The sequence below is a fragment of the Typopeltis vanoorti genome, chromosome 4 (genome assembly GCF_054136105.1).
Source record: "Typopeltis vanoorti isolate ZY-2024b chromosome 4, IOZ_Tvanoo_1.0, whole genome shotgun sequence".
Classification (NCBI taxonomy): domain Eukaryota; kingdom Metazoa; phylum Arthropoda; class Arachnida; order Uropygi; family Thelyphonidae; genus Typopeltis; species Typopeltis vanoorti.
In genome coordinates, this window is record NC_143552.1 from 169,532,641 (window position 1) to 169,556,779 (window position 24,139).

General features: G+C 35.8%; 1 protein-coding gene across 5 annotated transcripts in view; it reads left to right on the plus strand.

Moving 5' to 3' along the window:
* Nucleotides 1-24,139, plus strand: part of LOC150107839 (branched-chain alpha-ketoacid dehydrogenase kinase-like) — a 309,936-nt gene that overhangs the window by 177,394 nt on the left and 108,403 nt on the right. For 4 of the 5 annotated variants that reach the window (XM_090392088.1, XM_090392087.1, XM_090392091.1 and 1 more), the window contains one exon: nt 23,571-23,644. In XM_090392088.1, the coding sequence (XP_090248214.1) occupies nt 23,571-23,644 (74 nt within the window). The remainder of the gene's footprint in view (nt 1-23,570; nt 23,645-24,139) is intronic. The other variant, XM_090392090.1, reaches the window with a different exon arrangement.

Below are 24,139 nucleotides of genomic sequence, written 5' to 3' on the forward strand. Positions count from 1 at the left end.
AAGGAAGACGCTACCCAAAGAAAAACTGCTTAAAGGAGTGTTTGTACATGTTCATGGAAAAGGTTAGATGGATGGAGGAGAAATGAAGTTATATATAGATAAAATTTGGTTTAGGTGCCCTAGCAGACTGTTGAAGAAGCCTGCCCTGCTAGTATGGGATCAGTTTCGTTCTCACAGAACAGAAGATGTTAAAAATAAACTCAAGGTATTGAAAACTCAGTTAGCTGTAATTCCAGGAGGTCTAATTAGTTAACTTTAACCTTTAGATGTCTGTATTAATAAACCATTTAAGGGATTTATGAAGGAGAAGTGGAACAGCTTCAGATTTTGAGGTTACGCCATCAGGAAGAAGGAGGAGGCCTGGCATTTCGCAAATTTGTGAGTGGGTCAAAGCTTCATGGGATGCTGTGAAACTGAGACAGTGGTTGAATCATTTAAGAAGTGGGGCATTAGTAATGCACTGGACGGTATAGAGGACAATTTGTTGTATGAGGACTCAGATTCTGATTTAGAAGAGGTTTGAAGTGTCTCTTCATTTAGCTCTGGAGATGAATTTCTGGGTTTTAACGAAGAAGATTAAAAGGTGGGTACTCTTTCCTAGTTAGATTAGATATTTGTTGAAAGTAGACCTACTTATTACTTTATATTTGAAATACTGTAAATTCATTATTATATTCAGCGATAAAGTTTTTTCCCTAAAAAATCCGTACAAAAAAAAGTCTTATAGGCCAGTGCGTCTTATATGCTGGAAAATACAGTATATATATAATTATACACATACATACATAAACTTATAAACATAAACACACATAAACCCTCGATTTAATGGACTAATAGGGGCTAAGGGCTGTCTGTTAAATTGTGAATTTTTTAAAATAAAAATATCTGCAACATTATACTGCAATTTTATCAATATTAGCACTGTAATAACAAAAAAATTGTTTTACACACACTTTTAGATAAATTAATGTTCGATGTTGAGGCGCTTGGTTTAGGTAACCCTGCTTTGAAAAAACTATCAAGTTTTAATTATACGAAGAGCCAAAGGCTTCAATTCAGTAATACAGCTCCTAGGAGCTAAGTTCACATTATGGGTAAATACCAAGAATAGTGATTGGAGCTTGCTCCACCCTTACTATGAGTTGCCTCAGTTTGCACTACCAAATGGGTCAGGTGTTGCACTATCCAGGTATTTGCTTACGCTTGAAATCACCTAACTTTATATAGTTTCTATTTTCGGCATGAAATTCTCTGAGTTTCTTATTCGGCTAAGAAACAATATGGGATGTAATATCCCTTAACTTAAATACTATCAAGTTTTTTTTTTGAAATTTTGAATTGTACTGTTTTTTTATAATTAATTCCCTAAAATTACGAAAATGTGTGTAATAAAATTTCTGCATAAAGTCACACGACAAAAGAACCAATTACAGTGTGATCACGTCCTAATCATTCGGCGAACATGTTTTATGAGAGCAGTGAATCTGTCTTTTTTTCACTCTTTGTGTTTTTCCAACATATGATGGCCTATTTGCCAAAATTTGTTAAAAATAACAGGAAATTAATAATAAAAAATAACCTGGTAATTTAATTATTAGCAAATCTTGGTTAAAAGCATTTTAAAATTAGCAGGGTATTAATTTTCACATGTGATATATGGACCGTAAATTTTGTCCGTTAAATCTGAAGTTTATTAAATCGAGGGTTTACTGTATATAAACATGTTGCTCTCCAGGTCAAATTTAATTTACAATTTATATATATATATAAACATGTTAGGGGTGCTTAAGGGTCAAAGCTGTATAACTAAGAGGAGACCCCCACATAGCCTTTAAAGGAATGCAGAGAACCGACCAGGGCTTCTGATCTAATGTCCAATCCTCACCTTCTCGTGGTGCACCCTGTTGGGTATCTACTTTGATACTGAATGAACGAGGATGGGCTGGCAATTTGGGATTTAGCTGACAAATTGTATTCTTATTGGTTAAACCAAAATAAAAAATGATGGTACAACATGACAAAATTTCATGCCGGCTGGGGCGTCGCCCGGTTAAACAAGGTCCCCGTTGTTTTCGCCAGGGAACCAGGGCGAATAGCGAAAAGTCAGCTACTGGAACAAATCTGAAAACAAACCCCAAACCAACTCAACATCACCAGAGTGAAAGATCGGTACTATCAATGTAAGAAGCATGAATGGCAAAGAAATGGAGCTAGCTGAGGAATTAGATAAGTACCAGATCGACATAATACGGGCGACTGAAACAAAAAAGACCAAAACTGGTGAGATCTTTCTGAGCAATAAATACAAAATGTTATATTCAGGCAATGACAATCAAGGAAAAGAAGGAGTAGCCATAGTATTCAACACAAAATACGAGGTTAATCTTCTTCAATGGCAGTCAATCTCAAGTAGAGTAATGTGGACAAATATGAGAATGGGGAACTGGACAATGAGACTTATTTGTGCCTATGGTCCCACAGAAGGTTCTACTAAGGTAGAAGTGGAGGAATTTTTTGAGGCTTTAGAAAAAGCAACTGACACAATGAAAAAGGAAAAGTTGGTCCTTGTTGGGGATCTAAATAGCAGAGTAGGAAATGATTGTGAGACATACAAAAATATTTTGGGAAAATTTGGAGAAAAGAGCAAAGCTAATAATAATGGCAAATATCTGTTGGATTTCTGCTCAGGACATGGACTGGTTATGACTAACACCATGTTCCAACATAAAAATGTGCACAAATTCACATGGAGAGAAGAGGCAAGGAATAAGAAAAGTCTCATTGACTATGTTATTGTTGATAGTGATGTTTTCTCCCTGGTGCAGGACGCTAGAGTGTACAGAGGATTTGAAATTGGAAGCGATCACTATTTAGTCTTGAGCAGGATAAAATTGAATTTCATATTGAAAAGAATAACATGTAAGAAAGTTTTAAAGCGAATAAAAGTTGAGCAGCTCTCAGATGTGAACTGTAGACTAAAATACAGAAAGATTATAGAAAAAAAATGAAAGAGTTTGAGAATCAGTGGCAAACTCTGAAGAAAACATTGATTGATTCTGCCAGAGAGGCATGTGGTGAGGTTGTCTGCAAGGATAAAAAAATCAGAACTCCCTGGTGGACACAGGAAGTTAAGGAGGCAGTGAAGGAAAAGAAGAAAGCATATCAAAAGTTCCTGTCAAATAAGTCATCTTGTGCTCTTAGAGAATATAGAGACAAATGCAAGAATGCTAAACACTGTGTAAAACTAGCTTAACAAAAGTCATGGGAGGACTTTGGCAAGAATGTAGAAAATAAATATCAAGAAGGTGGCAAAATATTGTGGAGTTGTTGAAGAAGCTTAGGAATGGAGGAAAGAGTGCTGTAAAAGGCGTTAGAGATGATAAAGGTGACATGAAAACAGGAGGTAAAGATATCCTTGAAGTATGGAGTAATTACTTTGAAAAACTGCTAAATGAAACAAGCAGTGATGACAGCACAGTGGTAAAAAACACTGACCAGGCATGCAGTCAGGAATACATATCCACACTTGAAGTAGAAAAAGCCATCAAAGGCTTGAAATGTGGAAAGGCAGCAGGAGTAGATGATATTCAACCAGAAATGCTGAAGTATGGTGGTATAAAAGTCTTACAGTGGCTGCTCTGCATAGTTCAGAAAGCCTGGACAGAGGGATGAATTTCCGATGATTGGAGTAGAGCTCTCATAGCACCCATATATAAAAAGGGAAATAAAACTGAATGTGAGAATTACAGAGGTATTTCCCTACTGAGTGTTCCTGGCAAGATCTATGCAAGTATACTTGAGAAAGGGTGAGAAGAATTGTGGAAGAAAAGCTCGGTGAAGAACAAGCTGGATTCAGGCCAAATAGAGGCTGTCAGGATCAGAACTTTACTTTACGACAAATAGTCGAGAAAGCAATTGAATATAACAAAGATCTGTATTTAAGTTTTGTCGATTTGGAAAAGGCATATGACAAGGTGCCAAGAGAGAAGCTATTCAATACGCTGCAGTTATATGGTGTCAATGGGGCATTATATCAAGCAATACTTAGTCTTTACTTGAGTTGTAAGTCAGCAGTTAGAATTGAATGAAGTACAGGAAGATGGTTTAATGTTAAATCTGGTGTGAGACAAGGATGTACATTATTCCCTCTGTTATTCGTTATCTATATGGATCACATTATGAAGGAAAGTGGTATTAAACATGATATCAAAATTGGAGATGTTAATGTCAGCTCTTTGCTTTACGCGGATGATATTATACTTCTAAATAAAGCTGCTAGATTCTCTGACTAAATTGAATTACTGTTGTAATAGATATGGTATGAAGGTCAGCAATAAAAATACAAAGACAGTGAAAATAGGCAGATTCATTGAAAATGTCAACTGTGTTGTGAATAGAGAACCTGTGGAACAATTAAAACATTTCAGCTACTTAGGCACGATTTTTCCTGAAGATGGTAAATTAAATATAGAAATAGACAACAGAATCAGCAAAGCTGGTATGGTGGGAAGTCAATTGAATAAATTCATATGGAATAAGAAAGAGATTAGTTGGAACTAAATTAGCTGTATACAAGACAGTGTTCAATCCAGTTTTAACGATCTGAGAGCTGGGTCAGAAGTAAAACACTTGACCAAAGACTAGACTGCAGATATGAGAGTCCTGAGAAAGATTAGAGGTGTGAACAGATGGCATCAATGGCAATATTATATTAAAAATGAGGATATTAGGAAAGAACTTATCATTGTCAGCACCCAGGAATGCATTAGCAGAGCTAATCTCAGGTGGTATGGTCACTTAAATAGAATGGGAGAGAAAATATTAGCAAAACAAGTGTTCTCTGCCAGGTTGGCAGGAAAATGATCCTGAGGAAGACCAAGATATAGGTGGATTGATACGGTACAAAGTGCCTTAGACGATAGAAATATAAGATCTGATAATGTTGGAGTCTTGACAAGTAACAGACTGATTTGGAGGATAATTGTAGATAGGAAGTTAGTAATGATGTAACTTTTTCATGTAGTACACTCATATCCTGTACACACCTTGAGGGTACATGGCAGGAATTTGATGATGATGATAAACATGTTGCTCTCCAGGCCAAATTTAATTTTGTATTTTGTACCCTAATAGATAAGATTAATAGGACTCTAGCTCTGATGTAGTGAAGGTTTTTTTTTTTTTTCCAGAGGTCAGGCCAATAATTGTTGTAAGAGTTAGTCATTGACTTTGGCAAACTATGTAAATTGTAGTGCAGCTTGTTTCTTTGTATATATGTGTATGCTCCAGATGATAACTATAATTTGTTGGAGACAACAAATTATAGTTGTCTCCATAATTTTTCATAATGTATTGTGATCACTGTGTAAGCATGAAGGAAAGGAAAGACTGAAGACAGATATGAGAGTTCTTGGTAAATTTAGGGTAGTGAACAGATGTGGAATCAATGCTGAATCATATTAAAAATAATGATATTAGGAAAAAACTTGACACTTAGCATTCAGAAATGGATAGTATGGTCACTTAAACAGATAGGGAGATGAATGAATAACAAAGCAGATATATGATGCCAAGTTTGAGGAAAAACCCCAAGTTGTAGATGGATCAATGCAATGAGAAGTGCTTTAAAAGATTGAAATATAAGAGCCTGTCACTATTAGTCCTGAAAGGTAATATTAATTTGGATGGAAATTGTCAGTAGAAAATTAGTAATGTAGGACAGAGAATGAAAGAAAGTGAATGGGAAAAGCATAAAAATGTGAAAAACTGGGAGATAAGAGATAGCATTGTATGGGGATTTGGTGATAAGAGGTATATTTAATGAGAAAGTGATGAAAGCATTTGTTGTTTTAAGGATACTTGCGACATAAGACTGAATGATATAATCACGTAATCACAAGAAAGATATTTATTTAACCAAATATTTCGGTCTGGAAATAGCAGACCATCGTCGGTGGTATTACAAGAACAGTTTAAAAAATATACAAGCTAGAATACTAACAATAGATCGTTGAAATTAGAACATGCCGCGTGATGTTATATCACTAAGTATGAAACGAAATATTTTGAAGTAGAAACATGATTGAATTTGCTATTAAAAAAAAAAAAAAAAAAAAAAAAAAAAAAAAAATTAATGGGTAATCTTGATTAGGCTTTCCCAGATTTTTGATATAGATATGCAGTCATTACGATTCAGGTTGGGATGATGGAGCAAGGCCTCCACGCTTTCCTTGAACAAACGTTCGAACCTATAACGGGATCTATGTAAGAGGCGCGTTTTGGACCAAAGGATGCTGTGGTCAGTTTCAATCCCGTGTTGAGCCAAACCAGACTTTTCAGGTTTATTGTGAAGAATGGATGATTGATGTTCTTGGATTCTTTTTTCTCTTGAAAAAAGAATCCAAGAACATCAATCATCCATTCTTCACAATAAACCTGAAAAGTCTGGTTTGGCTCAACACGGGATTGAAACTGACCACAGCATCCTTTGGTCCAAAACGCGCCTCTTACATAGATCCCGTTATAGGTTCGAACGTTTGTTCAAGGAAAGCGTGGAGGCCTTGCTCCATCATCCCAACCTGAATCGTAATGACTGCATATCTATATCAAAAATCTGGGAAAGCCTAATCAAGATTACCCATTAATTTTTTTTTTTTTTTTTTTTTTTTTAATAGCAAATTCAATCATGTTTCTACTTCAAAATATTTCGTTTCATACTTAGTGATATAACATCACGCGGCATGTTCTAATTTCAACGATCTATTGTTAGTATTCTAGCTTGTATATTTTTTAAACTGTTCTTGTAATACCACCGACGATGGTCTGCTATTTCCAGACCGAAATATTTGGTTAAATAAATATCTTTCTTGTGATTACGTGATTATATCATTCTGATGAAAGCCTGTTTTCCAGGTGCAAAGATAAAGGATGTTAGTGAACTTTAAGTTTGCAAAGGAAAGAAGCAAACACATTGTTTTGGCAGGCACAAATGATTTGAAAGGCGAGAAGATATGAAAGAGTTGCTAGAAGATGCAATAATGAAGGGTAAGAAAGTAAAGATTGTGAGTTTGCTGTCTTAGTATGATAGAATAGAATTGAGAAGGGTCATGATTGTCAATGAGATTGCAGAAGAAATGGTGTGCAGTTTATGAACATGCTGAGCGAATTTGATGGATGTAAGAACCTATATATGTCTGATGGGCTGCACTTAAAATGGTTTTGGAGTTAGGTGCTTGGAAAAAATGTTGTTCAGTGAGAGGTTAGAAGTTCAAAACCCGGGAAACTAGAGATATTAGGGGAAGTAATCAAACATGTGTTTAGCCACCCTGGGATAGATAAGTATAAGTGCAGGAATGATTATGAAGTGCTGGGTTCATTTTCCCAAGTTTCAAATCTGAATGGACAGGTAATAACATTATGTAAGGTGAGCTGCAGGGGATATTGAAATGCATGTATACAAATATCTGAAGTATCAGAAATAAAGGAGAGAAATTTTAAGCATTGGTCAGCTCAACTTGGCCAAAAATTATTGGCATTAGTGAGACCTCATTGTCAGAGAATGGTGTAGTTACAGGGATAGAATGTAATGAATATTGTATTTTCATAGAAGATAGAAGAAATAGGGAAGGTGGAGGAGTATTATTAATGATAGCTGAAGAACTTCAACAAACAAAAATGTAAGTTAAATAGATCTGATGGAAATGGTTCATTTGAAGTTTACTGGTGTGAGATAGGTCAAAGGGACAAAATATAGGCCTGGAGGTCCAGAAGAAAATGTGGACAACATGCATCAGCAGATTAGCACTCTATGAGAGTGCAGGCTGAGCAATTATCATTGGAGGTTTCAACTATGGTGAGGCTCCGGTGATACAGTAGTATCTCGGTAATCCGAACTAATAAAAACCGTGCTCTTTCTGATTAGCGAAAAGTTCGGATCAGTGAATTTTCGCCTAAGAGACAACAATAACTGGCGTTTAAGACAAAAATTATCAGATTCTAGTGGTACATCAATTTAATTCTGGAAATAAATGAAGTAACTCATAGAAGAAAAGCTCATGTACTGTAATGTAAAACTTAAAAAGTAATATAAATTTATTTTAGTAAAAACTTTAGTTTGTATATATCTTTATTGTTTGAGGATTTTGATTTAATAGAATTGCATAGTTCAGTATATAACTTAATTTGCATAAAAAATATCACTTTCTTGTACACAACACACAAAACAAAGTTTCACAAAATAACACACAAAAGTTTTTTTTTTTAATTTCTCTGTAAAAAAAAAGTCACTGATTTTCTTTTGCTTCTTGGAAGCTGAACTTTTTTCGAATGCTTCTTCTCGGAGCTGCATTAGCAATAAAACTTTGTGGAGTGGCATATTCTGATTAGCCCATTCTATACACATATTAAAACTGTCAACTGCCTCTTCATGTTTTACTTTTTTTTCTTTGAATTCTTTATTGTCATCATCGTCTGCTAATTCATTCTGTAGCGTCATATTTATAATTTAAGCATCTGATTTGATTTCGAATTCACTTTCGGTTCTACCTGTAATCCATTCTGTAACATCTGTTTGTGAAATTTCAACATTTGGATTTATATTTTTAACCAAATTATGCACGTTTTGAATTTCTGCTTTTTGTGTATCACCGTAGTTATCTTTGTAAATTCTAGAAGGCCACAGTTTTCTCCATGATACTCGAATTGCTTCAGGTTTGAGGATTCCCAAGCAACATCAATTGAGAATGCTACATCCTTCAAATTTATATTTTTTATTGATGTGGTAACATCATAATTTTGGGAAATTACATTTAAAAGCAGGTCTTTACGATCTTTTAATTCAACGGATTGTATTATGTTCTGATCCATTGGTTGCAACAATAGAGTACAGTTTGGAGGCAAAAATAATAGTACACAAAATAATAATATAATAAAAATAACAAATAAAACTTTTTTTCTTTCAAACCGCAGTTCAGATTACTGGAGGGTTTGAACTAAAGAGGTTTGGATTAGCGAGATACCACTGTAATTGCTCGGCCTGCAATCATTGGAAATGGAATTTATACTAAGGGATAATTACCTTACTAAGGGATAATTACCTGAAACAGCATGTGATGGAAGGGACCAGGAGTTTTAGAGTATTAGATCTTGTAATAGCATCAGAAGATCTAGCTATAATTTCAGTAGCTACTCTACCTCTGAGCAGGGAAAGTGACGATGCAGTTTTGTTCTGGAAGGTTGCTCAGCATGTGGAAATTTCAGTCAAGAAAGGGTTTATGCAGAACTACAAGCCGGTGATTATGACAAACTTAGGAGGCAACTTGTAGCATTGCCATGGCTTAAGAAACTACATGGAATGAATGTCATTAGTGCATGGGAAGTGGTCCGAGTTGTTTGAGTGAGGCAGTATCAGAGTGCATACCCTGGGTTAAGCAGATAAACGGAGTAGGGATTAAGGATGATAAGCAATATAAAGCAGGAGCTGCAAATTAAAAAAAAAATATATATATATATTGTGGAAGGAATATAAGCAAGAAGAGTAACTAGTATGGTAAGGAAGGCTAAATCAGATTTCGAGAGAAAATTATCTAAGTAGAACAAACTTAATTCAAACTTAATCCAAAACAGTTTTTTTTTTTTTTTTTTTTGCTATGTAGCATGTAAGAGAAAGGATTATGGAAAGATAACTTTACTCAGTGCTGATGGTAGGAAAGTGACAGAAGAAGAAATAGTTCAGTTACTAAGTGATCGCTTTGCAAGGGTATATCATCCAGGGATAGAATGTAATGGATTTTTACATTATTTTATGATAAGGTGACAGAAGAATTGAGTGAAGGAAATGGCTTACACCATGATACTGCTGGACTTTGCAAAGGCATTTGACAGAATACCACATGGAAAACTATTATATATAAGTTGGAGCAAATGGGAATTGGATATGAGACTGGTTGCATGAATAGGGGGTGGGTGGATGATGGACATCAGAGGTGGTGACTTTGCAGTTACTGAGGTGACAGACTGATGTGAGCATTGACATGGATGAACTGGTGGTACTCGGTATATTGAAAACAGTCAATTTTTGTAGATAGGCTCATACGTTGGTAACACATGACTATTAAATTATTTAAGGACTTTACAACATATACTAGAATATTAATTAAAAGACACTTTAATAAATACCTCTTGTATTTTGGCAAAGTCACATTGTCATCTTCATGGGAACATACAACTATGACTATGTTCTTATGTGTTCATATGAAAACAGTCAATGTGAATTGTGAATACAGCAGTGGGCCTGAATACTATGTTAGCTTGTGTGCTATGAGAATGTGCAATTGAACTGTAGTGCCTCTGACAAAGTTGTTTAATCTGAATCTAAGCTCTGGTAAGGTTCCAAGGAAGTGGAAAGGGATAAGAGAGTTCCATTACACGAAGGTAGCTCCAGGCAAAGTAGCAAATTAAAGAGCAATTAGTATGTCTGGAGTAGTGGATCAAGTATTGAAAAAGTTGGTTAAAAATAAAATTTAGCAATGGATGAATTGGAATGATATCCTATAGGGGACAGCATGGTTTTGTAAAAGGGTGGTTCAGCCTCTGTAATTTATTATTATTATACAGGCATCTCCATGGAGTCCGAAGACTCATTGCAGGAGACCCAATCTATCCACACACTCTATCATACCTCTCCTTGAACCCATTAACAGAAAAGGCACTCACAACTGACTCTGACAACCCATTCCATTCACTCATTCACCACTCTCCAAGCAAAAAATCTAGTCCTTGCACCCCTACTGACCACACCTTTATTCAACTTCCAGGGATGACCCCCTTGTTTTGGTCCCTCTGGCCAAATGCTGAAACATTTCCCCTGCATCTAATAAAATCCTTTAAGCAACTTAAATGTTTCTATCATATCCCTCTTTTCCTCATATCAACCAACTTCTGCAATCCACACACCTTCAATCTATCCTCATAGGGCACATTCCACAGGCCACTCACCATCTTGGTCACTTGCCTCTGAATCCTCTTCACCGCTTCCACATCCCTAAGAAACCCAGGGGACCAAACTTGAGCACAGTAATCCAGATGTGGCTGTTTCAATGCTGAATTGGATGAAGGAAATGGCTACACCATGATAATGCTGAACTTTGCAAAGGCATTTGACAGAATACCACATGGTATTTTGTCAAATAAGTTGGAGCAAATGGGAATGGCTGCATGGATTGGAGGGGGGGCTGATAAACATCAGAAGGTGGTGTGTGTTGGAGTGAAATCAAGGCAAATGAGGTTGATTAATGGAGTGCTATGGAGCTCTGTACTAGGACCACTTCTCTTTAACATTACCGATATAGCAGAAGATTTGAAGGAGGACATTCAGTTGTTCGTCAAATAAATTGGCAGTGTGGGTAAAGGACATTGATTTTCAATTCAGTGTTGTAAAATGTAAGGTAATGCTCAGGATGAAAAGATTACACTCTTCATATCATCCATGGTATTAGTTTATAGGAAACAGGCTAGGGATCTGGGGTGATGGTGGATAGAGATTTGAAATTCAGAAGACGTATTGCAGGAGTTGTCAAAATAGCTCAGAGGATTACTTGTAATACTGAAGAACACATTGACAAGTAAAGATAGGGAGGTTAGTATCTCTCTTTATAAGGCAATGATTCACATGTTGACTACTGTGCACAGATTTCGTTACCTGCGTTTCTTGGGGATCAGGGGTAGTGGAAAGAATTCTGAGATGACCAAGCCAGTGACAGCCTGTGGAATGTTCCCTATGATTATAGATTAAAGGTGTTTGGATTGCAGAGTTTAGTTGACAGGTGGAGGAGAGGGGATATGATAGAAAGTTATAAGTTACTAAAGGGATACTATAAAATTGACAGAAGAAATTTTTCAATACATGGGGAGTAGGGGGGGAAAACAAGGGGTCACACTTAGAAGTTGTGTAAAAGAGTGTTAGTAAGGGTGTGCAAACTAAGTTCTTTTCTTGGGGAGTGATGAAACTGGATTGCCAGAGGTGGTTGTGAGTGCCCCAACAGTGAATAGGTTTAAGGAGATGTATGATAGGCATTGTGTTAATGAGTGGGTCTCCTATGATGAGTCTTTTGACTCCTTAATAATAATAATGTAAGCTTTCATATAATTCCATCATAGTATCCTGTGCATCTTTTGAGGATACTTCTTAGGAATTTGATGATGGTGTTATAGGTAATTATTTATGTAAACATCAGGGGCAAATATTCTGGGTGTGCTAGCTGTGTGGTACTCATCCACGGAATATCAATATCACTGATATTATATTTTTGCATTTATTCCTGTTAAAGATTCCCCTAATTATTTCCATACTTTGCATGATTCCTAAAATTAAACACAATATAGTAATGCTTCATGAAGAGGACACTTTTCAACTCTTAAACATTGCATCACATTCACGTTAATAGCCCCGGTGTGCGTTCAAAATGTCTACACCTCTTGAGCACTTCGAAAAGATGTACAGATGGCACAGTGGGTCAAATCTTATCATTCTAGTAGTTTTAAACTGCTCAGAAGGCGAGGCAGGGTGAGCTCTGAGACAATAGCATGTAGAGGCTGTGATTGGTTGTCAGCCAGTCCAGTTGAACGTTGTCATGAGTTGCTGTTTTTGTTTTCTGAGCTTCATCTGTTTTGCATGTGCGAAGTGTGAACTGACACATGGTAGGCAAGTTTTTATATATAATTTTTGATAAATTTATAACTTTTTTGCCCATATTTACAATAGGAAACAGTATTGTAGTCAAAGGAGATAAACCTCGTCCTCCTCTTCCAAATTTTACACCTTTGAGTAATTCAAATATACTGATCAAATATAGCATTCTCCTTCATTATTGTTTTCTAATATACAATATCTTAAAACGAGCACATTATCCCCCATTCTGCACAGATTTCGTTACAATTAATTGATAAATTATTCAAAGTTATCCTACAATTAATTGCACTAGACCAATTAAAATGATTACTGATGTGCTATACAGTCTTAAAACTTTCATATATCAATTAAAATGCAATCATATGGTCAAATTGACATGAATTTTGTACTTAGGTTGCATAAGTCATGACAGCACATCCAACTGAAATGGACACTGATGCCACTGGCAAACATACTTGTAAAAATGCTGAGAAATCATTGAAGTTTACAAAAAAGAAAAAAAAGTGGTGCAAAGAGCATATTTGTTATTTATTATTAATAATTTATTAATGATTATATAATATTTTGTGTATCTACATAAATTTAACATACATTAAATTTAAAGACTGATTAAACCACAGATATTTCAATTAACTTTACGTTGGTTTGAACTTGTGCATTGGTGGGAGGACACAGTATTTTTCTATTCTACAGGGATTGTAAGCATTAGCTAAAATCTAGAAATGATTATCTGTGTGGTGTAGATAAACATTTACTTCATGTTGCTCTTTATGAATCAGTATTAATTAATGGTTAACAAAATATGCAGCTACTTTGTATTACTGACCTCTAGTGCATGTTATAGTATGTAATTAAAGTTTTAATCTGTTCAGAGAAATAACATTATAATATATACCATGGAGTCATGAAGTTCTTTTGAAAAGTGAAATGAGATGGGCATATTTCTTGTAGAAAGGCTTATATGCTGGTTAAACATGATAACTAATAATTAAGGAATTGACAGCGTACACTAGAAATATAAATTAAATCAACTTTAATATATACTTTCCGATATTTCGGCAACGTCACGTTGCCATCTTCTTGGGAACTTAAAATAAAGACAAGTGCATGCAAGTACTACATAACAGCAGATGAGAAAAGAAGCGAGGACGCTACCGTTTTCATAAAGTCCTGATGGTGCCCCCTGGCAGGCTATATTGGTAGTTCTTGGCCTTTGGGCTGAAGTTCTTCCGATGAATGTTTCCCAAATTTGGGGCAGTCTCATGCATCCAAATTTGTGGAGGTTTGTCATGTTCCTAAGGGCTGAGGTAGATTCCATGAATAGTCTTTCATATTTGAACTTGCTGCGGTGTATTACTGTGGCTTTCTTCCACCTTATTCTGTGGTGAGTATCCAGAGCGTGGCCTGCAAGCCCAGAGTGGCTGTACTGGTGAAATTGGATGTAGTCCTTCCTGTTTGGCCAAAATAGGACAGTTTACAGCTGCAAGGGACCTGGTATACACCAGGTAGATCTAGGGTAAGTGATTGGTCTTTAGTGGAGCGGATAAGGAATGCCAATTTTCTATGTGGTCTGTAACAAGTGGTCAAGTCATGTTTTTCTAGGATTTTGTTGATTTTTTCCGAGGTGGCTCAGATATAGGGAATGGTGATGGATTTAGAGTAATCTTTTTTGTGAAAGGGGGAGGGGGTTGTGGATAACTGGTTTAAGTATTTTTTGAATTTTTTTTCGGGGGGAGGGTAGCCATTACCTGAGAAAGTGTCAAACATGTGATTTAGTTCAGTGGTTACGGCTTGATCATTTGAACAGATTAGTTTTGCCCTGTTGAATAGTGTCTTAATAACTCCATATTGTTGTGAGGGGGGGGGTGATGGGATTGTTGGTGAATGTATCTTCCTGTATGGGGGGGGGTTACTATAAACTGAGAAAACCAAGGTTCCATCAGGTTGGTGGGTGACTAGTATGTCTAGGAAGGGGAGGTTATTGTTTTTCTCTTTTTCCAGGGCGAACTTGATTCTAGGGTGTTGGTTGTTTAAGTGTGTTAGGAAGGAGCGGAGTGAATCCAGGCCATGTGGCCAAATAGCGAACACTTCAACGTAGCAAAGCCATATGGTGGGTTTTTGTGGGGCTGAGTTTAAGGCTTTCTCTTCAAAAGTCTTCATAAAGAAGTTGACCAAGGGTGGGGAAAGTGGTGAACCCATGGCTGTCCCCTCTATCTGTTTGTAGAATTTTTCCTGCCAAACAAAATAGCCTGAGTTCATTGTGAATTGAAATAGGGCTGAGATATCAGAAGGAAATTTAGCTTGGATTAGCTCTAAGGTTTCTTTGAGGAGAACATTTGTGAATAAGGATGAGAAGTCAAAACTGACCATTATGTCATTATGTTGGAGTGTAAGGTTTTTCTCTACTGGCTTTGAAGTGGGCTGAGTTTTTTATGTGTGATGGTGTGTTGCCAGTATAGTGTGAGAGCACATTGGCTAAACGTTTGGCTAGTTTGTAAGTGGGGGAATCAGTGCCATCCACGTAATGGCACATTTTCTTTATGTATTTTTGGGAGCCTCTATATATGGGGGGTGGGGGATCTAGAGTTATATGGTTTTAATCTGTTGGTAATCTCCACAGGCCAAAAAGTGACCTTCTTAAGGAGCCTATGAAGTTTTCTAACTTGTGAGTTGGTGGGATTGTATTCACTGGGGAGGTAAGTAGCTCGATCTAAAAGTAAAGCCTTAAGCTTACCTGGGTAGTCATTATGATTGAGTACCACGCAGCAAGTTCAAATATGAAAGACTATTCATGGAATCAGCCTCAGCCCTTAAGAACATGCCAAATCTCAACAAATTTGGATGCATGAGGCTGCCCCAAATTTGGGAAACATTCATCAGAAGAACTTCAGCCCAAAGGCCAAGAACTACCAATATAGCCCACCAGGGGAAGCATCAGGACTTTAGGAAAACGGTAGCTTCCTCGCTTCTTTTCTCATTTGCTGTTATGTAGTACTTGCGTGCACTTGTCTTTATTTTAAGTTCCCAAGAAGATGGCAACGTGACGTTGCCGAAATATCGGAAAATATATATTAAAGTTGATTTAATTTATATTTCTAGTGTACGCTGTCAATTCCTTAATTATTAGTTATCAAGATAGGCATATGTGAGTGTATAAAATCACAGTGACATGAAATTTGTGAGGCTATGGGGAAAATGAAGAGTAGATCTGCCAGGACTCCAAGGTTTTATAATATCAATACGTGAACATTTACAAATCCAAGTGAATGATTTAATAAAATGTTCATAAATAACAATCCAAGAGAACTTCTGAATACATAAGACTTTGAATAGGGTGATTAGTAATTTCTGTTTGGAAAACATAAAATTGAAATAAAGCTACAATGTTTTGTCATTTTAAGTTATAAGAAAGACAAATGACAGTTTCCATGCTAGGTGTTTGTGGTGTTTATTCTACCTCAAACCTACATGTTGACTAATATATTCACACACTCTTGCAACCACTCAACACAAAAAGTTGGTATCATTAACCCTCTCAAAAATAGAACAATAGCAATTTGCTGTGATGTGCAAGCCTTCAAGTATGGTTATAGCAAAAATGTAATCAAAATTTTTCATAAAGCTTACACTTGAAAATAAAATGGTTTAGAGTACAGTCATAGCCAAATCATACAAAGGGTTATCTCAGAAAATTAACAGAATACTACAGTTACTACAATTTAATTCCCACCATTAAATTCCCTAAAAAAATTAATAACTTATTCAACTCCTCTGAGTATCCTTCCCCTGACTTGTACCAAATTCTATAGTACCTGTATCTTGTCATATGCAGGTGAAACAAGTCTTATCTGAAAAAAAAAAGGAACACAAATGATATATCATATTTTGTAATTTGGAAAATTGGACTTTTCTGATCATGCACTGCCTCTCCACATACATAACTATACCATAGAAACCATTTTTTTTTTCTGTTATACCAAAATAGTATGAAATCAGATTAAAGAAGCCTTTGAAATTCCATCCAATCTCAACAGTAATGATAGTCTAAATATCTTAAGAATATCACTAAAAAACATGCGTACTAACCAACAGTGATAAGTTTTACGTAAATATTTCATCCCAAATATCTTGGGACATCCTTAGTACAGTAATTTAAACAATACTAGGAATAACATACAGTTAGAGTGCATGATTATAATGGAATCTCAATATGTGTGCAGTAGCGTGTTATAGAATTAAATTAAAATATAACTGGAAAAAAAAAAATTCTAGGAATTCCTAAATGATTTAATGATGCCAAATTTTTGAGATGGAATGTGAGCAGAAGAATTGTGAATGTAGTGACCTGAAAATGTAGGCTAGGCTTGTGATAGACAGATATGGCGATGGAACCATCTTCGTTTCTTTGGGAAAAAAAAAAAAAAAATAGATATATTAAGAGATTATTTTACACAATTTTGTGTGACAATTTCCCATACTTTAGGAATAGCAAGAACGTCATTGCAGTTTAAATTTGGTCTGTGTAGTAGGGCTTCAGCACTTTTATTATATAAACGTTCTTGTTTATATAAAGAGCTATGCAAAAGTTTTGTCTTTTCCTAATGGACCCTATGGTTTGGGTTTTCAACTCCGTGTTGAGCGAGGCCAGATTTCTGCGGTTTGAAAAGACGAAAGTGGTCCTGATGTTCCAAAATCCGTTTCTGAACAGATCTACCTGTCTGTCCAAAGTAAGATAACTTGCAGAAGCATGGGACCTCATACACACGAGGTAACATCAGAGGTGAGAGTTTGTCTTTAGGAGAAGGTAACAAGTTATAGATCTGCTTAATGGGTTTGTAGGTAGTGGCAAGATTGTATTTCTTCATAATTTTTGAAAGATGTTCGGAGATGCCGTTGACATAAGGTATGAGAATCCTATGGGCTTCTTCTTGTTTAGGTTGATGTGTGGGGAAGTGACTGATGATCTTTTGAGTTGTTTTAAGATTGTATCTATTTAGTATGGCTATATTTTTGATTTATTTCTAGTTCTTGGTTTAGAGATGCTTCAGAGGAGCAGAATCTGTGTGCTCTGGTTTAATGATGCCAAATTTTTGAGATGGATGATGGAGCAGAAGAATTGTGAATGTTGCGACCTGAAAATGTAGGCTTGTGATAGACAGACGTGCCGATGGAACCATCTTCTTTTCTTTGAATGTGTAAATCCAGAAAGGAGATACCCTGTGAAGATTCTTTTTCTAACGTAAAGTTGATGCGAGGGTGAAGAAGGTTTATTTTATCTAGAAACAGGTGTAATTCTTGTTCGGAATGATCCCAGATTGCAAAGACGTCGTCAACACATCACATTTGAACCCCAAACCAAATTTTTGGTTTGGGGTTCAAATATGAAAATTTTTTCTTCAAGGTATTCTAGAACCAGCTTTGCTATGTTTGGCAATAAGGGAGACTCCATTGCTGTTCCATCCTCTTGCTTGTCAATTTTACCTTTCCAAGTGAAGTAACCGGACGTAATAACAAATTTGAATAATTCAACAATATCAGACGGAAATTTTTGAGTTAATAACTCTATTGTTTCTTTATGGGGAATGTTAGTGAAGAGGCAGACAATGTCGAAGCTAATTAACATGTCAGTTTTTAACAGTTGAATGTCTTTTATTTTTGCGTGAAACTCTGTGGAATTTTTAATTGATGAGGCTGAGTGGCCTATGTGAGGACGAAGAAGGTTAGATAAGAATCTTGATGACTTGTAAGTTGGGCTGCTAATAGAATCTACGACGGGTTTGAGTGGAACGTTATTCTTGTGAAGCTTAGGTAAGCCATATATTCTAGGAGATCTAGCATGGTGTGTCTTGAGTGTTTTAATTGTTTCTTCATCTAAGGAAGAGGTTTCATCAAGTAACTTATTTAGTTTCGTGAGTTGTCTTTTTGTAGGATCATAATCCAGTTTGGCATACGTATTTCGATCTCAGAGTAGTAAATTCATTTTTCGGTCTTATGAATTGGTATCTAGAACGACAGTGGTATTTCCTTTGTCAGCTATGGTGATGATTATGTTTTTATTACGTTTAAAGGAGGTAAGAACTTTCAATTCTGATGGTGGGATATTTAATTCTCGTAGAAAGGCTAGATGTTGGTTGTACATGCTTACTAAATGACCTAAGTATATTACAACGTGCAATAGAATATACATTAAATTAAACTTTAATATATTTCCTAATATTTCAGTAACGTCACGTTGCCATTTCAAAACAACTTACTATAAAGACGATGTGCACGCAGGCACTGCACACAGTAAATGAGGAAGGAAGCTATGGTTTTCCTAAAAGTCCTGATGCCCCCTAGCGGGCTAAGTAGGTATTCTTGGCCGTTGGGCTGAAGGTCTACTGATGTAAGCCTACCAAATTTGGGGCAGTCTCATGCAACCAAATTTGTTGAGGTTTGGCATGTTTCTTTGGGCTGAGGCTGATTCCATGAATAGTCTCTCGTATTTGAACTTGCTACGGTGTACTATTGTAGCTTTCTTTCACCGTATTCTCTGGCATGTATCCAGAGCATGGTCTGCAAGACCAGAGCGGCTGTATTGGTGAAACCGGATGTAGTCCTTGTGTTCTGAAATTCTGATATTCGCTGTCCTGCCTTTGGCCAAAGTAGGACAACTTACAGCTGCAAGGGACCTGGTATACACTAGGTTGGTCTAGGGAGAGTGGTTGGTCTTTAGTGGAGCAGATAAGGGATGGTGAATTTTTTGTATGGTCTGTAACAAGAGGTCATGTTTTTTTAAGATTTTTGTAATTTTTTATGAGGTGCCTCGGATGTAAGGAATGGTGATGGATTTAGAGTAATCCTTGTTGTGAGGGGGAGGGTTGTGGTTTACTGGTTTCGATATTTTTAGGATTTTTTGGCGGTAGGGTAGCCATTGGCTAAGAAAGTGTTGAAGATGTGATTTAGTTCATTGGTTAGGGCAATGTTATTTGAACAGATTAGTTTAGCCCTGTTGTATAGTGTCTTAACAACTCCATATTGTTGTGAAGGGAGATGGTGGGAATGTTGGTGAATGTATCTGCCTGTATGGGTGGGTTTTCTATACACTGAGAAAACCAAGGTTCCATTAGGCTGGCGGGTGACTAGTGTGTCTAGGAAAGGGAGGCTGTTGTTTTCCTCTTTTTCCAGGGTGAACTTAATTCTGGGGTGTTGGTTGTTTAAGTGTGTTAAGAAGGAGAGGTGTGTATCAGAGCCATGTGGCCAAATAGCGAACACATCATCAACGTAGTGAAGCCATATGGTTGGTTTTTGTGGGGCAGAGTTTAAGGCTTTCTCTTCAAAAGTCTCCATATAGAAATTGGCCAAGGGTGGGGAGAGTGGTGAACCCATGGCTGTCCCCTCTATTTGTTTGTAGAATTTTCCCTGCCAAATGAAGTAGCTTGAGTTCATTGTGAACTGAAATAGGACTGAGATATCGGGAGGGAATTTAGCTTGGATTAGCTCTATTGTTTCCTTGAGTGGGACATTTGTGAATAAGGAGGAGACGTCAAAACTGACCATTATGTCAGTATGTTGGAGTGTAAGATTTTCTCTGCTGGCTTTGAAGTGAGATGAGTTTTTTATGTGTGATGGTGTGTTGCCGGTATAGTGTGTGAGCGCTTTGGGGAGGGAATGAGACCGCCCCAAATTTGGGAGGCTTACATCAGTAGACCTTCAGCCCAATGGCCAAGAATACCTAGTTAGCCCACTAGGGGGCATCAGAGCGTTTAGGAAAACCATAGCTTCCTTGCTTCGTTCCTCATTTACTGTGTGCACATTGTCTTTATTGTAAGATCCTTTGAAAATGGCAATGTGACGTTGCCAAAATATTAGGAAATATATTAAAGTTTAATTTAATGTATATTCTATTGTACGTTGTAATTTCCTTAAGTCATTTAGTAAGAAAGGTGGGATATTTAAGTCAGAAGGTTTGGCATCATAGATTATTTTTGTTACTTTAAAATGAAGTCTCTTGGCTTCAATACTGGAAAGATGGCCAATGTTTCTCTCAACGTTAGATATAAAATCTAAATATGGAAAACATTTAGGTGAAATTGCGAATTTATGACCTCTTGCTAGAACATTTAATTCATCTGTTATTAGTGGACGGTTAGATAAGTTGACCACCTTTTTTCCGTTGGTAATTTGTTAGTAATCTTCTTAGATTGATTTAGCAAGTTAAAGTATTTTTTATGTTGATTAATATTACTTTTATCAAATGCTTTTATCCCTGAAATTTTTGAGACACTGATAATCAATTGTAGCGGTTCCTGATTTAACGTATTTGACAATTCTGCTTCTAGTTCTGTAATTTTTAAATTATTTTTTGCCAATTCATGTTTAGAAACTCGTAACTGATTAAGTAGAAAGGAATGACTTGCTTTCTGATAGATTTTATGAGCACTTGGAGATTTGATGACTTCTTTTAGTTTTGCAAACATTGGAATGAGTTTATCATGTCTGCACTTTTTTAAAAAAGAGATTCTAGCACGTAGCTTACCCTGTTTCAATTGAAGTTTGCCTAGTAAATCAGTCTTCTGTGCTGTCAGTTCCCCGTGAAGGAATAAGACTTTTTTATACAATGAAACCTGTGGTGAATTCATCACTAAAAAAACACACATACTAACCACAGCGATAAGTTTTAAAGAAAGTTCCATCACCACATCTGTCTATCGCAAGCACATTTTCAGGTCGCTACATTCACAATTCTTCCGCTCATCATCCATCTCAAAAATTTGGCATCGTTAAATCGTTTAGGAATTCCTAGAATTTTTTTTATTTTATTTTTTTCCAGTTATATTTTAATTTAATTCTATAACATGCTACTGCACGCATATTGAGATTCCGTTGTAATCATGCGCCCTAACTGTATGTTGTTTGAATTAATGTACTGAGGATGTTCCAAGATACTTGGGATGAAATATTTACGTATTAAAACTTATCACTGTGGTTAATACTTTTTTTTAGTGTTGAATTCACCACAGGTTTGTTTCATTGTATAAAAAATCTTAAGAATATGGATGGAACATATTCACCAATTTGTTTCAAGCAGATCACAAATAATTAGGACTTGATTTCAAGCCATCCCTACCTCTGAGATCTGCAATATAATTAGTGACAATCTCATTCCTGTATTCAAATTTCTGTTGCATTACATTCATTCATGTCAAGTTTTGCTGAGTGGACCTCCATGATGACTGAATATTACCGATACAGTTAAGTTACGCAAACCTCTATGAGACAGAGTTTCTACTGATTAAGTCAGTTACTTTTTACAGAATGTTTTGCAAACACAACTGTTGCACTAAGCATTGCCTTGTATCACTGCAGTGTGATGTGACCATTGCATCACATCTTGATGCTCATGTTCAGTATGTTTATCTCATTTGTTCAAACAAATGATTTATTAATTTTCTTGTGGAAATCACTGCCACTAGAATGAGATGCCAGTTAGACAGTTATTGACATCGAGGAGCAAGACAAGCATATTTACAGATACTTTTAAGCAAGAATTTTAAGTTCCTGGATGAGCTGTTGCATTAATGTTTGAAGATTTTATTGATTCATTAAGTCAATTTTCTGGTATGTAGGTGAAATATGGAAGTTTTCTTTGTAATTTCTATGAAAACACTCCTAATAACATGTTAGTCTGAATGGCAAAGTAGATAATATCTCTACAGTAATTAGCCAACAACCTTTGGCTTCAAATTCCACTTCAGTCTTTGTAACAGATGATTTTCTTTGCCTGGTTGTGAGATCACTGCTTGTTGGTGGCTGAAACAGCTTGAACAAAGCATATGGTCCTTGGAAGTTAAAAAAAAATAATAATTCAAGTACCCTAGAGCAAGCTTTCTTCAATTATCTAATCCTCTGCTTGTCCATACTTTTTTATGTGCTATATACTAGTTTTCTATCTACTTGTGAGATTATCATATAGGAAAAGCTTAAAAGATATTCAGCATACAAAAAGATAAATTTCCATTGAAAAATACACTTCTACATTATCAACACATCACTGATTTTGCTTGTCTAGGTTTTCGTAACTTTTCAGGGTCAGAGTGCAGGCGAACTCAAACTTACTGAATGCATTCATGGAAATGTTTGTAAATTGAATGTTCTTCAGTTAAATTTATTCTTTTCATAAGGTGCATTATAAAATTTTGTGTCTGAAATAAATTCCCTTAATACAAGGATAGTAAAAAATTAATAATTCCAAAATTTATTTTAATTAGATTAATTATACTGTCCTTTTTGGTTCATTCATTCATGGAAAGAAATGAAGCACAGTGTGTGTAATAACTCTTGGTACGTGACCAATATAAAGTTATTAATTTTGCATTAATTAATACAAAAGTATTATGTTTGCAATAAAAGTTTGTTATAAAAAAAAATATTACCCTTGAAATGTATGCACACTATTAACATGTGGAATATGTTCAGCAACTAGAGAATATTCAATATGGCATCAAAAGGACAAAGAATTACTGGAGTAAACATTTTCCTTTGCACTTTAAAATGTCTTTGAACTTCAAACAATGTAAAATGTTCTTAGTTTAGGATTGTTCTGCATTTGTAAATGAATTAAGTTGCATTTGATTAGTCCATGTAATGTTTGTAAATAAGAACTGTTTGTATCTTGAAAGTTCATAAGTAGAAGTTTGCCTGTACTGATCTTAGAAATAGTCCACTTTTGGGAGATCTGTACAAACGAACTAAATCTGAGTTAATTTTGAGTTAATAATAAACACTTTCAATTATTATTATTTTTTTTTTTCATTTGTTTTATAATGAATAGTTGATAAATATAGGCAGAGATTATTCAAATAGCTGAGTGAATATTTCACATGAAAGTTTTGTTTTCTAGCAGTCTTATGTTGGCATCATTAATGTTAACTTGAAACCGAAGGAAATAATTGAAAAGTGGTCAGATTTTGTTAGGTAAGAGATATAAAATGTTTATATTCTATTACTATTTTGAATTTTATGCATTAAAATATACCCACAGAATTTAACTTACGTGCAGTTTTTTCTTTATAATTTATGGGCATTTTCATGGAGTCCACTCATCGCAAAAGACCCACATTAATCAATATTCACACCATCTCCTCGAACCTTTCCTTAAACTTGTTCGCTAACAGAACACACTGACTACCTGTGGAGACCCATTTTGTTTATTCACTACTCACCAAGCAAAAAATATTATTATTTATTATTATTACGGGTATCTCCATGGAGTCAGTAGACTCATCGCGGGAGACCCAAACTAGCAAAACAATATCTGTCATATCTCTTCTTGAATTCATTTACAGACGAAGAGCTCACAACTAAGTCAGGCAATGAATTCCACTCATTCACCACCCTCCAGGCAAAAAACCTTGTTCTGACACCTTTGTTAACCACACTCTTCTTTAATTTCCAGAGATGACCTCTTGT